The sequence below is a fragment of the Chamaea fasciata genome, unplaced genomic scaffold, assembly GCF_029207755.1.
Source record: "Chamaea fasciata isolate MVZ Bird 193981 ecotype frontalis unplaced genomic scaffold, bChaFas1.0.hap1 SCAF_15, whole genome shotgun sequence".
Classification (NCBI taxonomy): domain Eukaryota; kingdom Metazoa; phylum Chordata; class Aves; order Passeriformes; family Sylviidae; genus Chamaea; species Chamaea fasciata.
Genome location: NW_027094100.1, coordinates 12,778,006 through 12,793,043, shown reverse-complemented (window position 1 = coordinate 12,793,043; position 15,038 = coordinate 12,778,006). Strand labels below are relative to the sequence as shown.

Here is a 15,038-nt window from a genome sequence, read left to right as displayed (position 1 = left end):
CAGTGTGCACCCACGCTTCTGGGAGCCACGAGTCCCACAGCAGCTCCTCCCTGGGCCGTGGGCAGAAAGCATCAGCACAGACATGCTAGAGGCAGAGTTTATTACACTACGCAGGCTAAGAACCCTGGGCAAGACCCCACATGGGTAAGAATCGAACCAGCTCTTTATCAAAAAGTTAATACTATAGTCAACCCCGATCTCCTTTGGTCATTACAAAGCAAGAGAAATATTAAAAGAACAGTATTTATACACAGAGGGAAGCTGAAGAGAGTCTGTCCAGCCCTTTTCCCCCCACCCCACTCCCAGCACATTCCGGTGCTCGGTCTTGTATCTCTCAGGAGCAGCAGAGTATCAAATCTTCACGAGATGTTGGGTTGCTGGGGTTTTATTATTATTGTCATCAATAAAAGCAATAATTACCAAGAGCTGCCATTCCTGTTCTTCCCCAGGGAGGGCGGAGGGGCAACACCAGCTCCCCCGAGTGCCCACCCCGGTGCAGGGGATGGCCGTGCGCACGCGTCCTCTCGCCAGCGCACGCACGCAGCACGGCTGGCACAGGCCATGTGGTCTCTGATCCCTCGTTTTGTATGCAGTCTTTTAAAAAAAATATTGTATTATAATAATAATATGAATTTCTCTTTCCGTTTTTTTTTGTTTTTTTTTTTTTTTTTTGTCTTCTGGAAAAAAAAAACCAAAAACGAAAACGAAACAACAAAACAAACAAAAAACAAAACCAAAAAGAAGTGTCAATCGTCCGTGAGGTCCTGCACAAAGAGGACTTCCGTGTGGCTGAGTCCGGCCTCCTGCAGTGTGGGGGGGTTGGGCCACTCCTCTGTGGGGAGGCAGGGCAGGACACGGCGAGGAAAGTTGGCCTCAATCTGGAACTTCTCAGGGCTTTCTTTCAAGGAGAACAGGAAGTCGTGGATCACCTGGGAAAGAAGCACAGAAATAACTGCCAGCTGGGGGAGCAGTGACACAGCCAGAGCGAATCCCTGGCATCTCGTGGGGGAAGGTTCCCAAATCTGCACCATCACCGCACTGTAGACCTGAGAGCCATTTCCTTGGCACACATGAAACTGGGCTTGGCACAGAGCACTGGGGAGACCAGACACTGTTTCTGGCTCTTCCTACACCTTTGTTTCATAGGAAGCTGTGGCACTGTAGAATGTTAAGGGGGTTGGAAGGGACCTTATAGATCACCTAGTCCCACCCTGCCCTATCACGGGAAGTGACACCTTCCAGGTTTTAAGGAGGTGAAAAAGTTTCTTCCATTTCCTCTCCTCCTCCAAGGTGGTGGAACCAGGCCCCACAGCACTCTCCTTACCAAGGAGCAGCTCTGCCTGCCAAGGCTCTCAGCAGAGGTCACCATTTGGCAAAGTCCAAGGGAAATAAAGCTTTGCTGAGCCACCTGCAAGTCTCCTCAGCCCCTTGCTCTGAAGGCCCCTCAGCTCTGCCCCAGGCTCACCGTCAATGACTGTGTGAAGTGGAATCGCCGCTCCACTCTGGAATCATTAGGCAGCTTGAAAATGATCTTGACGCTCTCGGGGTCGTCGGGATGTGGCTCTGGAGGAAGGCATTCCGACTTCCGCTCCTTCTCCTCCTGCAGTGTCTGCAAGGCAAGGAGGGAGCAGGAGCAATGGGTGTACGCTGAATTGCCCTTTGTGCCTGCCCCCTGCAGCACAGCTGCTCCAGGAGCCTCAAAGGACGCTCAAGCCCCAAGCAAGACAAGCAATTCCTACTGCAGGCGAGGCATCCCACAGGACACTGCAGCCTCTCCTGCAATCCGTCTGCTCTCACCTGCCGCCGCCTCTCCTCTGCCAGTTTTTGCTGTTGCACTTCCTCCTCCTTTTTCTTCTTCCTCTCCCTTTCCTCCTTCTTCTTGCGCTCCTTTTCCTGGTCTGCACGCAAGGACGCCAGATACGCCTCGTCCTGCTGCTGCCTCAGGACTTGGGTTTGGTTCCTCTCTTCCCTGCAAACACGAGCGGGAAGTGGTCAGGGCTAACAGGCCCCAAAGTGAGGGGGTGGCAGGCTGAGGGCAGACCTGAGGGTGCAGGGACAGCCTCCAACTCAGAGGAGCACACAGCAGGTAATGCCTCGAGATACCACAAGCTCCCAAAAGGCCAAGCCAAGTCCCCACAGTCCCTTCACAATGAAACTGCTTCCCAAGGGTGGGTGGAACTGAACTTAAAAGGCTTCTGAACCCCTGCAGCTTGACAGAGCTGATAGACAGCACAAGAACAGTGCCCAAGATTCCTGTCTCATATTTGAGTCTTCTTGGTTTTATCTCCTTCGGGTAATTCCTTGCACATTTCATAAACAGGAACGTGTTATTGGGTCCCCATAAGAGCATGAGGCAGAGGAGGGACAGACAGAAAATCAAATGGTGGGGTCCTGCTTTGGATGCAACCTGTACATCCCTAGGAGTCATGAGGGACTTGTGAGGCCACACCAGAAAAGCAGCCAGAGCTCAGCACAGCCAGCCCAGCCAGCAGCACACACTCACCACCTAGCTGTGGACACCAGCTCTCCTGCCTACAATGCCTTTGCTCCCACTTGGATCCCACTGGCTACTGTCCAAGCTTTCCCTGCAAAGCTCCAGCATGCCAAAGGTGTGCTCCAGTTGCAGAGAACAGAGTACTCACATCCACCTTTCAGGGGTGGGATTTTGTGTGCAACACATCTGGCTCCCTGGCTATAAGGTGGCCTGAATTTATGGACTGATGATCCCCCTGGTGAGAGGAGAGCCCACGGGCTGTGTTACAGAACGGGAGGTGCTGAGCTATGTGCCTACACACGGTGTCTGGGGGGAGGAAGGGGACAGAGCAGAGCCTGCCTCAACAAGGTCTGTGCAACTGGAGGTTCCACCCTACCTCTCCAGGCGCTCGGACACCAGGTATGTCTGGTTGGCGTCCATGATGAACATCAGCTGGTTGATGAGGTCGTCAGCCTGGATGAGGCCCTCCAGCCGCCCAACCACCGTCATCCTGCGGTCCTTGAGCATGATCACAGCCAGGAATGGGTATGTGTTCTCCCGCAGGGCCTGGGACACTGGGAACAGCCACAAATGTCACTACCACATCCACAAGGGCCACCAAGGGCTGCAGCACAAATGTTTCCCATCACCAAGGGCCAAGGAAAGCACCTTCCCCAGACATTCTCTCTTCCAAGGCAGAAAAGGCCTCAGGCTCCATTTTGAAAATTAAACCCTGTAAGTTAGCAAAGGGAGGAAATGGCTTTGGGAGCACAAAGACTGATGGGAAAAAAACCCCCAAGCTTTCAAGTAACCAAAAAAAGGCTCTTTTAACTCAAGCAGGAAGGAAGTAAATGGCTCTGAATGTCCATTCAAAATGGGACAAAGCCATGGGTTTGAACTGCAGGAAGAGTAACACAGGACAAGCACATGGAAACACTTGCTCAGGCGATCAGGGATGGTTGGACTCAGGAAGAAACTGTCCTGGGGGAGATGGCAGTATGTCCATGCTGAACATTTCTGAACAAATTTAGGTTGGTTTTGCTGGAGGCAGGCATGTCTGAAGCAGGGAACGGAACAGATTATGTGCTTAAGTTACTGTTCGTATACAGCTGTTGATGCCCTCCTTGAAACACACATGGTACATGATGCAACTTGGAGCCATTGTTACCAATGGAGCCCCTCAAAGAAAAGCAGAGCAGCTCAGGGATTAAATGGAAGGCCATGATCCCTCCCAGCTCTGCTTTCCAGACTGTGACTGCAAAGCATTGCAGCAACGAAACAGGAGTAAGTCAAAGAATGTCTCCTCAGAGAGCTGTTTTCTCAAGTTGTTGATAACTGGGAGAAGAACTATGGAGCCAAGAGTGACCCAAATTTAGCATCTTCCTGACCATGAAACAGAAATGGTGGAAACAACACAGGAGCCACAAACAAAACTCTGGGAAAAGGCTCCACTTGCAGCAAAACCTTACCAAACTTCTGTCTGGCCAGCTATCAACAGCTCTCAAACACTGTGGGCTTTTGAGGAGACAGAGACTGGGTGTGGATTACGATGATTGTCTCAGAAAGGGAAAGAATGCACCCAACAAGCCCTTCCTGGCCTCAGGCATCACAGAAGCCAGCATTATGGACAGATTAGTTGGATACCTGTTTCTGCACTCAGTTTACTCCCAGCACACACCCACCAACTCCCATTGACAAGGCACTGAAAGCAGCCTGAACGCCCACATTAATGAGCACGTAACTACGATTGCCCAGAAACACATAGAATGGTGGAAGCGAAGATCAGAATGTATTTCCCTGGCATCCAAACCGTTTGAGATATCCCAGGAAATCAACACATGTATTTCCCCATGCAAACCTCAAATCTCTTGTCTACTTGCACAAAATACACGTTTCACATGTGTAAATTTGTCAAAGAACATCTGGCTTGTTCCAGAGACAGGAGGGGACAGGTTAAGTCCAGGAGGGACACACTCACCTCTGTATCCCTCTGGTTTATTGGTTGAGCAAGCCCAGAAGAGCATTCTAGTGTTGATGAGGGTGATGACCTCAGGTGCACACAGTGTATTGCTGCGGGAAGAGAAGAGACCACGTGAGGGAAGCTGCATTTCAAGTACAAAGACAACTATTTGGGAAATTCTCCTACCTACCGGCAGAACTCATCTGTGTCTTGGTGGTCATCTCCATGAAGATAAACCAACAGGAAGCGCAGCTCCCGCTTGGCATCGTTCAGTGCCTTGGCATAAGAGCAGAGGAGGTGAAGTTACAGGGTGTCTGGGCAAGGGGAAGGCAGCACCCACAGGGCTCGTGTGACCCAGGCACTACTCTGCCACTAGAGCGGTTTTACTGGACCAGCAGTGGAGGATGAACCTGTCAGAGCTCATAAATAAGCCTTTCACTTAACAGGGCTACAGTGGTGTTCTCTCATATCCTCTCAGGATGTGGCTTTGGAGAACACTGAACTCAGAGTGGAACTGGGTAGGCAATGACATGGATGGACACCTCAGCTGCCTCACCAGGCTCAGCTGGCTGTCAAGAATCTCCTTCACCCCTTGGACTCACAGTGGCCCAGGCTGAGCTTTCCCTTGAGCCTGTGCAGGACACAATCTTCAGATCACACCAAATGAAAATTCTATTAAAACAGGTAATAAACAATGCTGCAAGACCCCAAAAACCAGACAACAAAGAAAAAAAAAAATCCCTCCCTTTCCACATCTACAGTGTCTGGATTCCACCCACCCAAGAACATTTTTAACAAGACCACAGGATAAGTGCACAATATGCTCCCTGTTTTACTGGCACTGAGTTTTGGTAGCCTAATCATTCCACAGTTATTTGAGTTTGGATTCCAGGAATGACAGAGGAGCCTAAAAGAGCTCCAGAGGCAGTGAGCCCCATCACTGCGCAGTGTGGAGCAGACAGGCACTTGACACTTTTATCCCAGGCACTTGGGAAACAGTGCTGATCCAGCTGTCTGATGGGATGCTCGGCAGGACACCCTTCCCTTGGCCAGGCTGAGAGAAGCTGTGGAAGAGCCAGTGTCCATGAGAACAGCCCTTTTCTACACAGAGCCCCTCAGGTTTGACCTATGGAACACTCACCTCCCATAATTTCTTAGGGGCTCCCTCTCAATTTTGAGGCCCTGCACTTTTGTGAAGTTGCATTGTGATACAGGCCCAGGCAGTTAATCCCAATTTGGTGAGCAGAAGGACAGACTCTGGCACAGCACACCAGTTTATAAAAACAAAGGCAGGATTACAAAGAAAAGCTGTCGGCTACAGAGTCACACAGACGGTCGAGGAACAGCCAGAGCAGCTTTGCTTTCCAACTTTGCAGGCTTGGCAAATCATCAAGCCTGGCAGACACTGGTTTCCCAATACACTTTTTCAATAGCTCTCCATTACCCTGTTAAGAGAGTTTGGGGATAAACGTTGGGCTTGTAGATGAAAAGCAATTTTGCCATCAAGGCCCTTATACCATGTGGCAAAATCCCCATTCCCCAGCTCCCCAGGATCTAGGCACCAACATGTGACACTGACCTGGCTGTAAGTTCCCTGGTAGAAGACAGGGTGTATCCTCCCATATTTTTCCTCAAACATATGAATAAATGAAATAATGTCACCCACTGGGTCGGTGACCCGACTACGAGGATCAGGGCGTATAAAACGCAGAGCAAACCTAGGAAGGAAGGAAAGAACACTGGAAATTCAGCTCACTGACTTCTTGAGGAACAGGTTCTCTTTTCCACAGACAGTCACTGGGATTCATAAAGAGGAAAAAAGTTACAGCTGAGACCCTTGAACATATATAATCTGAGCCTGAACTGACACCCGCTCCAAACTGATACCACTGCTACAGAATCAATTCCCAATGAAGATTCATCTCATGCCAGGGATCAGTAAGGATCCAAATTCTGTGTGATTAAACAGTTTCAGCATCCTCTGAAGCATCAGGCATAAGCCACACCAACAGTAGGAGGTTTGAGGAATTTAGTCAAAGATGGGCTGTTAAAAGCCAAGCAGTTTTGTCCAGATAACTTTGAAAACTGCACTTCTGCTAATCCAGAACTAACAATTCCAGTGTACAAAGAGCTGCAGAAAGGGAACATTACACTAAGAGTCCTATGAAACTGCCATTCCTCTGGAGCTGAAAAAGCTTCAATGCAAGGCAGATATCAGTGTTGTTTAGTTCTACTGATTCACAGGAGATACACTGGACTTTGGAAATGTCTTTAGTGGGGGAAAAAATAATACAACAGGGAAAACTGCCAAACCAGTGCAGATGGTAGGACTGCTGGCTATTTACCACCCTTACCATTCCCTTTTCCCTCTATCAATGCTGTAAAGGAGAATTAGTGCTTTGGGGCAGCAAAGGGAGAAGAGGCAATAGACACCAAAGGTATTCAAACAAAGCAGAGGTGTTTACTGTTTGGATTTTGCCAGATAACATCCAGGAATTAGGGCAGGTTAACCTGCAGCCCGGCCCAATGGGACATGATTCTGATGTTTGTCCAAGAACACCACACAGCTGGACACTGTTTTGCAACCCCTTTACGTGGCATTCAGATGGTAAAGCTGTGTGGAGTTCAAACTCCAATTAAACACTTCATTTACAGAGCTGCAAGGTGCTCTTTTTCTCTGCAATAAGATTTATTCCTTACTAAACAGCACAGGAACTTCACAAAGCTTGAGATAATGCCAGTTAAGCAAACCAATGGAAAATCTGCCATGAGGCTTAAAGATCTAAGTGACAGAGATCCAGACAAATCTGAGCTAGTGTGTTCCCTGATGCAGTCAATAAGTGAGTCAGCACAAACAAGGACTTACCTAAATATATCAAGTAACGTGTAATAGGTGAATCGGAATGGAAGCATTATGAAGTAGTAACCCCATCCTAACAGGCCCTGCAATTACAAGTAAGAATTTAATTTTCTTAACCATACAAAGAGATTAACAGCAGCAAGTCTTACAGGTGCTCGTGCAAATTCATTTGTAAAACATTAATGAAAGTAATTAATACTGTGTTCTAGTTAATACACATTTAAGGGGGGGTCTAAAAAGAAAAACATTATCACTGTCACATGGAGGGGACAGTCCTTTGTTCCAATTCAACTGATCTAAAGGTTTTACGACACCACAGCAAGACAGTCTATGATAAAAAAGAAGAAAGTCCTCATACTGTGAATCACACCATGGAGAAAATCTCCACAGCAGTAACAGAAACTGAAGGAATACCTCTACATTTTGTTTTCGTAAGATAAAATATTTAGAAAGGAGATAACAACATGCAAAGAAAACAATTTCTTTCCCTGCTTTCAAGTTCTGTGTTCACAAAGAGTCAGCCAAGAAGCAGGACAAAATCCACTGTAAGATAACTTGCCCTTGGCTGTGGCCTTGAGACAACGTAGCTGTAGATCCTGTGGTCAGCTGTATTGACCTGCAGTGGCCGCAGTGGAGGAGGATTAAAGACACTTGGGACACCCTCTTGCTCATTCAGTCGGTCCTGCACAGCTGCCTTTGACATAAGAAAGAGCAAAGGGAGGTTTCAGGCATTTTATGGTTTTTATACTTTGGACACTGACAGTGGGTATGACTTGTCCACAGCCCCGGGGCACTGGATAAGCAAAATTCCTGACAAACAGCAACCACCAGTGCCCTTTACCATATAGAAAGCCCTCTCCATGGCAGCCAGCACACGGGCTCCACGGGAGGCCACACTGTGTGCCACTCAAGGGATTGTTCACAGCCATAATGACTCTGCTGTGTTTGGCTGAAACCAGCTCCCCAGACGTGTGGAGATGCAGCTCTAAAGAGCTACTTTGGGTAAACCCAGGGGTGGACAGATTGATCTTGCTGGTAGGGCTCCCCTCCCACAGAGGGCTGCATTTAATCCAGGGACTTGGAAACTGCTACAAATCTCATTTTCAGTGGTACCTCTATGTTCCAGTTGTGCTGCTCCAGTGTGTGGCGACATTGGTCCATGGACTCTATGCCAGTCAAGTCCTAAAGAAGGAGAATAAAAGCAGATGAATGCCAGGAAGTGTTGCATTTTGACTGCTCTTAACAACGCAGGAGCACATGATGGGAGTTACCACAACACATTATCACAATGCTCATTTTTTGAGAGCAGAGTGACCTGAGCCAACCCAAATCCATAAACACACAGGAGCCCTCAAACAGGCCTTTGCACTCTTCCAGCACCAGCCAACTCAGTGTGCCCAAGGTCTGTAACCACAACAGCACTCAGCACAGCCTAGGGTTTAACACAATATTGCCCACAGGCTTCCCTCTGAAAAGATGTGCCAGGCCAACGCCCTCAAACTCAAAATACAGACAAAGCATTTCTGAAAACTCGGGATGACTGTTACTCCACTCTCTGCCAACATAAACAGAAACTAAAACCAAAACGAGCCAGGCATTACTGAAGGTGATGTTCCCAGCATCAGGGGAAGTAAAAAAAGTATAGTAAACAGTGTAGTAAAAAAAAGCAGCAACAGTCCAACGTGGGGCCCAAAACAGAAAACAGCCCAAATACACTGGCAAACCTCAAAGTCACTGGGCATATTTTAACCCTGTGCCAATCAGAATTTCTGCACAGGCGATCACACAATTGTGGCTGTTATTACAGGAAGCCACATCAAGATCTGAGCAGAGACAAATGTTTGCTGAAGAGAAGATCCCTCTCACTGTGCCACAGAAACATCTCTCCCCACTGCATTTGCTTTAAGGTCTGAGCAGACGTTTTCCTTGCTTCCTTGAAAAGCCTGTGACACATTCCTGACAGGCTGAGCACTTAAGAATGCACTGAGTTGTTTTTTTTCACTGGAGAAGGACGGTGCATCTATTCCCCTCCCTGCCCCCATTCATACATTCCACAAGCCATTTCCACCCGAGTAACAAACACTGTGGACAAATGCCCTATTCAATCTCTGGGCTCAGTTCAAACTTTTGAGCATTTCTTGGCTTCTTTCTCACGAAGCCTCCAGATCACCACCTTCTCTCCAATCTGCTGGGCAAAAATCATTGTTTCATTCTGCTGCACAGAACCAATCAGACTGTTTAAAGCATGGTGACTGCAGACGCTCAGAAAAAAAAACAAAACACCACTTCCAAGCCGCTTTTTAGTGGTGTATAAATATTTATTAAAAAGTAAGTCTGCAGCGAGCCTTGCAAGGGAACACTGCAGAACTGGATTTCATAGAAGAAATAAAGCTCAGTGAACTCAGCTGTTGCTGCTGATACCTTTGATTATCACTCAGTTTCATCATTTAATGTTTTAGTTTAACTATTTTTCTTTCAAGATGTGCTTCACAGAGTAAAATTTAGGGTTTGTATTCTGACTTTATTTTTTTAACCTGAACTCCTACAGCAGACACTTCATTGTCTTTTTAGAAGGACAACATTAAAGGCACCTGCAATCTACTCAATTAATTGATTTTACAGTGGAGTCACAATGTGTTTAATCCAGAGCCTTGAAAGCGTTCTGATCACCATTCCTCAGCACCCTGGAAATTCTGCTGGCTTTTACAAAGTTTACAAGATCCAGAAACTCATTTACACCTTTGTCTCTAAATGCCTGGATTATCTGTGAGCACTAAGAACGCTACTGAGCATTCCCTCCTTTTTAAATTATGCAAAATTCTTCTGCAGTTTTAGGTCAGAAAGCAGCAGAGCTATCAACAAGCATTTAATGAGCACTGAATCACTGCAGCATTTGCAAGACCTTCTGAGTTCCACAGGGACACCAGAGCCAGCCAACTTCCTGACCACCACCACAATGACAGGCAGCTCCAGACACTTCTCAGTCTCCAGGGAGGTGAATTTCCTTGTATTTTTTTTTTCCCCTTAGCATCTTAATTCAGCTGCTCTCAACTCAAACCACAAGTGACAAAGCCACTTCGGCACAGTGCTGAGCTCCCACCACTTGTCTGATCAATGAGGCTTCACAATTAAACACTGCAGGAAAATAATGCCCGGCAAAGGCAGCTTTTAAAACTCAACACCTTGTTGGCTGCGACTCTGATGAGCTCCACTGGACACACCACAGCTCGATGATGTTCTGGGAGACACACCAGGGTTCAGAATGACCCGCACCCAAAGTAAGGAATGGCAGGACCACAGTTCAACTGCCACTTCAGGCAACTCTTGCTGGCAAACACTGATACTGGTCATTATCACCCCCATGACACTCCTGCGGCCCCTGCTTCACCAAGTCACTGGAACAGATCAAAAACCTGAAATGCCACATCATGAATTCCTCACAGCATCTCTGGTGAACTTTGTTCAGCCACAAACTTATGCACATGGCAAATGAGCACACCCTTAATATCATCAGGGCTAAGAGAATAACCAGAGTCTTCAAACCTGGCTGCTCAGATCCTGCTCACTGTGGTCTCTTATTAGCTGCCTTTAAGAGCAGGTATCTTACACACATAGTTAAAATTCGTCCCATTAAACCAGCATTCTCAAACCTTCAAATTAATCCAAGCTCAACACAGTGGCAAATATTTCAAAACCAAAACATTAAATTCCACAAATGCCAGGAAAGTTCAATAGTGCCTTCTCAACCACCACACAAAGCAAGAGAGATACTGTAAAGCATAATGAAGTTTCTGCTGGAGGTAATTATTTGTATCTCTCATCTTCGAGACTGCCCAGAATCTCCTCAGTACTGAAGTAGTGGAAAGCACAATTTCATGCTCCAAAAGCAGAAGGAATAGCCCTGAGTGGACAAAGGTTGTAAACTGGACTTACGACACCGTTGCCTCTGCAGATCTGTTCTGATGTTGAAACCAGCACAAGAGATGCAAATCCCCAGGACTGACTGGCACTGCTCTTACTTCCCAGCCCACTGCCAAATTCCAGAGAATTGCTTTCCAAGGGTAAAGAACATCTGAGTTTTAACTGGAAAAAAGCCTTAACCAAGAGTTTCTCATTGCATATTACAGCAAATGCTTTTCTGAGGGTTTTGATCGATACACTGAGTGGGAAAGCTGCCTGGAGTTTCATGTTTCCTCCTTCCCCTAAATCAGAGCCATATCCAGCCTTGAGCATTCTGTTTTCCCCAGCTGAAGTCAGAGATGATATCATGAGTGCCAGCTCTTTTGCAAATAACACTCCATTACTTCACATTAGCATATTACAGTATCAGACATCAGCCCAAGTGTAATGGGCACAGATCAATAACCAGATCCTACAAAAGCTGCTCTGCTGTTTCTTCCATCTCCCAAATGAATCATATCTCCACAGCTTTCCTAAATTCTTCACATCAAACTTCTCTCTCCAAATGTCAGGACAGCCAGGTCTTGACAGATGAAACATTTAGATGCTTTTATTCCCTTACATTATCAGCCAGTTCTCCAGCTGTAAATGGGAGGCTGAAAGCACGCAAGAGGTTTTGTTGCTTTCATCTCAAGTTTATCCCAGTTCTCTCTATGGTTTTTTTCCCTCCTCTTTATTAACCTGCCCCAGCACGGTGCAGACAGCTGCCCAGCTCCAGGCCTGCCCACAGGGAAGCTGCTGGTTTCAGCATTCTGCCAGCAAAGCTGTTTGCACGAGCACTGCAGAACCCAGCACACAAACATCAGTGGAATTAACGCAGAGCAGGCACTGACACAGAGCTGTGCCCAGGAGCTCAGGCCAGCACAGCACATCCACCCCAGCCACGAAAGGTGCACTCTCCAGCAGAGTAGGATAAACAGTTTAGGGCAACAGCATCTTCACCCCAAACAGCTGTCTGCCAGATGAACAGCAGTCCTTGCTCAATGCTCCCTATTTAACTGAGGGCCTTCACTATTTCTTACTTCATCTTTGCCATCCTGCCTCCTTTCCTAGTCTGCTCTCCTGCTCCATTCACACTGCAGCGGGATACAACCTTCTGGGGAAGTGCAGTGCCCTGTCACCATGGAATGCTGCACAGCCCACTTATGGTGGCACATCCCAAAGTGTGAAGTTATCCCTGAAAACACCGAAGAGCTCCCTGCAAATCCCTGAAGGATTTCCAAGCTGAAAAAATGCTGTAGCAAGATACAAATCATTATAATGAGACTGAGCTGATCTCTCCAAACACCACATTCTTTCTATTGGAGTCAGAGAAAAAAAATCTTCCAGGGGAATGATTTACTTTTGAGGGAGCAGCAGGGCTCTCAGCTGAGCCCTTCTCAGCCAGGTGTGTTGTATCAGAGGAGAAGGAATCACTGGTGGGGTCTGTCATTAGCCCTGGAGAAGGCTGACCCACACAGCCCAGAAGACAGAAGAGTGAGGATCTGGCTGCTATCCAAGCCTTCTGCACCACAGCTTTCACATCTGGCTCTGCACAGCAGTGCTCTGACTGAGAAAATCTCTGCCCTTCACAGCCTGAGGAGTGTTTCCCTGTGCCTCAAACCAGGGCTGTGCAGGAAGCTGCACTAAAGCATGAATCCCTCCTCCTGCCTCCCTGGCAGCCCTCTGCCCATGACAACACCAGGCTGCACTGGGAAACAGGATTATTTCATTCCACAGCTGTCCACAGGGGTTTGAAAACAGCAGCAGGGGCAGTGGTGAGAGCAGCTGGTCCTCCTTGTCCAGACCAAGCAGATAAGCAAGACCCAGGATATCTCACAGCAAGAAAATGGGAGTTTTAGCTCATTTACATGTGCCAAACCCTCACCTCCCCACCAAGCAGCACAGGAACAGCAACTGCTAGCACTGCTCTGTGTCTGTATTTAATCTGACGGCCCAAACAGCTCAGTTTGCAGTAGACTGAGAGGGAACACCTGTAAAGCAAGTTTCCTTATAGGCCCAGTGATGGGAGAACACCTCAGCACCTTAATTAACTCAGGGGGCTGTGAATGAGGAAAAGGCTTGGGAAGTCAGCGTGTGGAATGAACACCTGCACTGTCCCACCTGGGGAAGGCAGGGCCACATGGAGTCCCTTTAAATCTACAGGTACATCACACCAAACTTCCAACACACAGTCTTTGAAAAAAAAAAAAAAAAAAAAAAAGGTAAAGCAACAAAAGCAGACAAAGCACCCTTAAAAGTCATCACGTCATTTGTAAAAGAGCTGCGATACAAGGGATGCCACGTGATGTGTCCGACAGCTCAGAAACAAACCCGAGACACCTGAAGGGAATTTGCGTTGCTCAGCACACTTAATTACTCACCACTGAGCAACCCTACGGATTTCAGCTGCCCAGCACTGTTTTCTCCCCAATAAACCACATCTTCAGATTGCGTTTATGATCATTCATCTGCTACGCAGCCCCAGGCCTCGCCAACCAAAGGTTACACGCGACCCTGCCCGTGTTGTGTAGCAGACACAGACTAGATCGTTACAGTTTCCAGCGGCGTCACCCAACCGCGAGGGGCAAGAACCGTGTTCCACAGAGACCCACTGGGTAACTCTCCCTCGGTGCCAGGAAAGGCTCTCCAGCTACGACAAGGAAAATTTACAGAATAATTAAAATGGCCAGGATTTACCAAGGAGCTTTTTTCCTGCACGGAGTTTACTCAGCAGCCACCTCTCGCTTCCCCGGTTAGCGATGACAGAACATCGCTCCGACAAAGTATTTAGGGGCACGGAAGTCTACTCACCCCGGCCAGGACTGGGACCACAGGTATCTCTCCCCTCACCGCCCCCTCAGGCCCAGCCCGACACCCCACTCCGGGACGGGCCTACCCGGCTCTGTTGAGCCCCGTACCCCCCAGCACCGACGGGGCGGGCTCAGCTCAGCCCGTTCCGTGCCCACGCACCCGCCTCCCCCGCTCCCGCCGGCCGGCACGGGTCCCCCCGGCACGTGGCACCTGGAACTGTAGCAGCTTCTCGGTCTGTTCCGCCGTCAGCTCCCGTTCCTCAGGCGCCGCCATTTTGCCGCCGCCTCTGACCCGCCGCTCCGTCACTCTCCGGAAGTGACGCCGCTCGCCCACACTTCCACCCCGGCCCCGCGCGGCGCGGCCAATGGCTGTTTATCGGCCGCCGCCGGAACTGCCGGCCCGCATTCCGGACAGACCCGAAGTGCTCGAGCGCCCGTCCGGAGATGCCCGAATCCCATCGGCGGCGGTGGCCGCTCTCGGGTGTCCCCGGCGGGCGCACGTAAAGTTCCGAAGTGTCCGAGCACCGCTCGGTTGTCCTCGGGGCACGCACGAAGAGTTCCGAAGCGTGCCAAGAGCTGCTCGTGTGTTCCCGGAACGGGCCGGGGATGAGGGGGGCAGCCTGTGGCTGTGGGAGCGGGCCCTGAGCCCAAGAGGGGGATACGAGCCGAGGAGCCCCGGGAGCTGGCTGTGTTCCCGTCACCGCGGGGGCTGCCGGACACCGAGTGGGTCCTGCCCGGGCACCTCCAGTCCCGTCGGGTGGGTCCTGCCCGCTGCCTCCGGTCCTGCCCAGCGCCCCTCGTCCCGCCGGGCGGCCCGTGCGCCGGGCCCAAGATGGCGGCGGCCGCTAAGATGGAGGAGGCTGTGAGGGGCCCCCGCTCCCACCCGCAGCTACGAGGGCCCGCGTGAGGGGTCGGCGCGGCGGGACCGCGGCCGGTCCGAGCCCCGGGGGTGGCAGGCGGGCAGCCCCGGCTCCCCGTGCCCGCTGCGGCTGC

The 15,038-nt window shown here is 49.4% G+C and overlaps 1 protein-coding gene across 2 annotated transcripts; it reads right to left on the bottom strand.

Moving 5' to 3' along the window:
• Window positions 1-83: 83 nt before the first annotated feature.
• On the bottom strand, window positions 84-14,995 carry FAF2 (Fas associated factor family member 2). 2 transcript variants are annotated; one of them, XM_066197544.1, is made up of 11 exons: window positions 14,257-14,995; window positions 8,407-8,475; window positions 7,853-7,987; window positions 7,300-7,376; window positions 6,013-6,151; window positions 4,624-4,709; window positions 4,452-4,543; window positions 2,871-3,048; window positions 1,798-1,969; window positions 1,466-1,609; window positions 84-929 (listed from the first exon to the last, which is right to left on the bottom strand). In XM_066197544.1, exons 1-11 carry the CDS (start codon window positions 14,317-14,319, stop codon window positions 747-749), a joined length of 1,338 nt encoding a protein of 445 aa, XP_066053641.1. In that variant the 5' UTR covers window positions 14,320-14,995; the 3' UTR covers window positions 84-746. The 2 variants fall into 2 exon arrangements, with proteins under 2 accessions (XP_066053641.1, XP_066053640.1); XM_066197543.1 differs by lacking the exon at window positions 14,257-14,995 and adding an exon at window positions 11,227-11,496.
• Window positions 14,996-15,038: the final 43 nt, after the last annotated feature.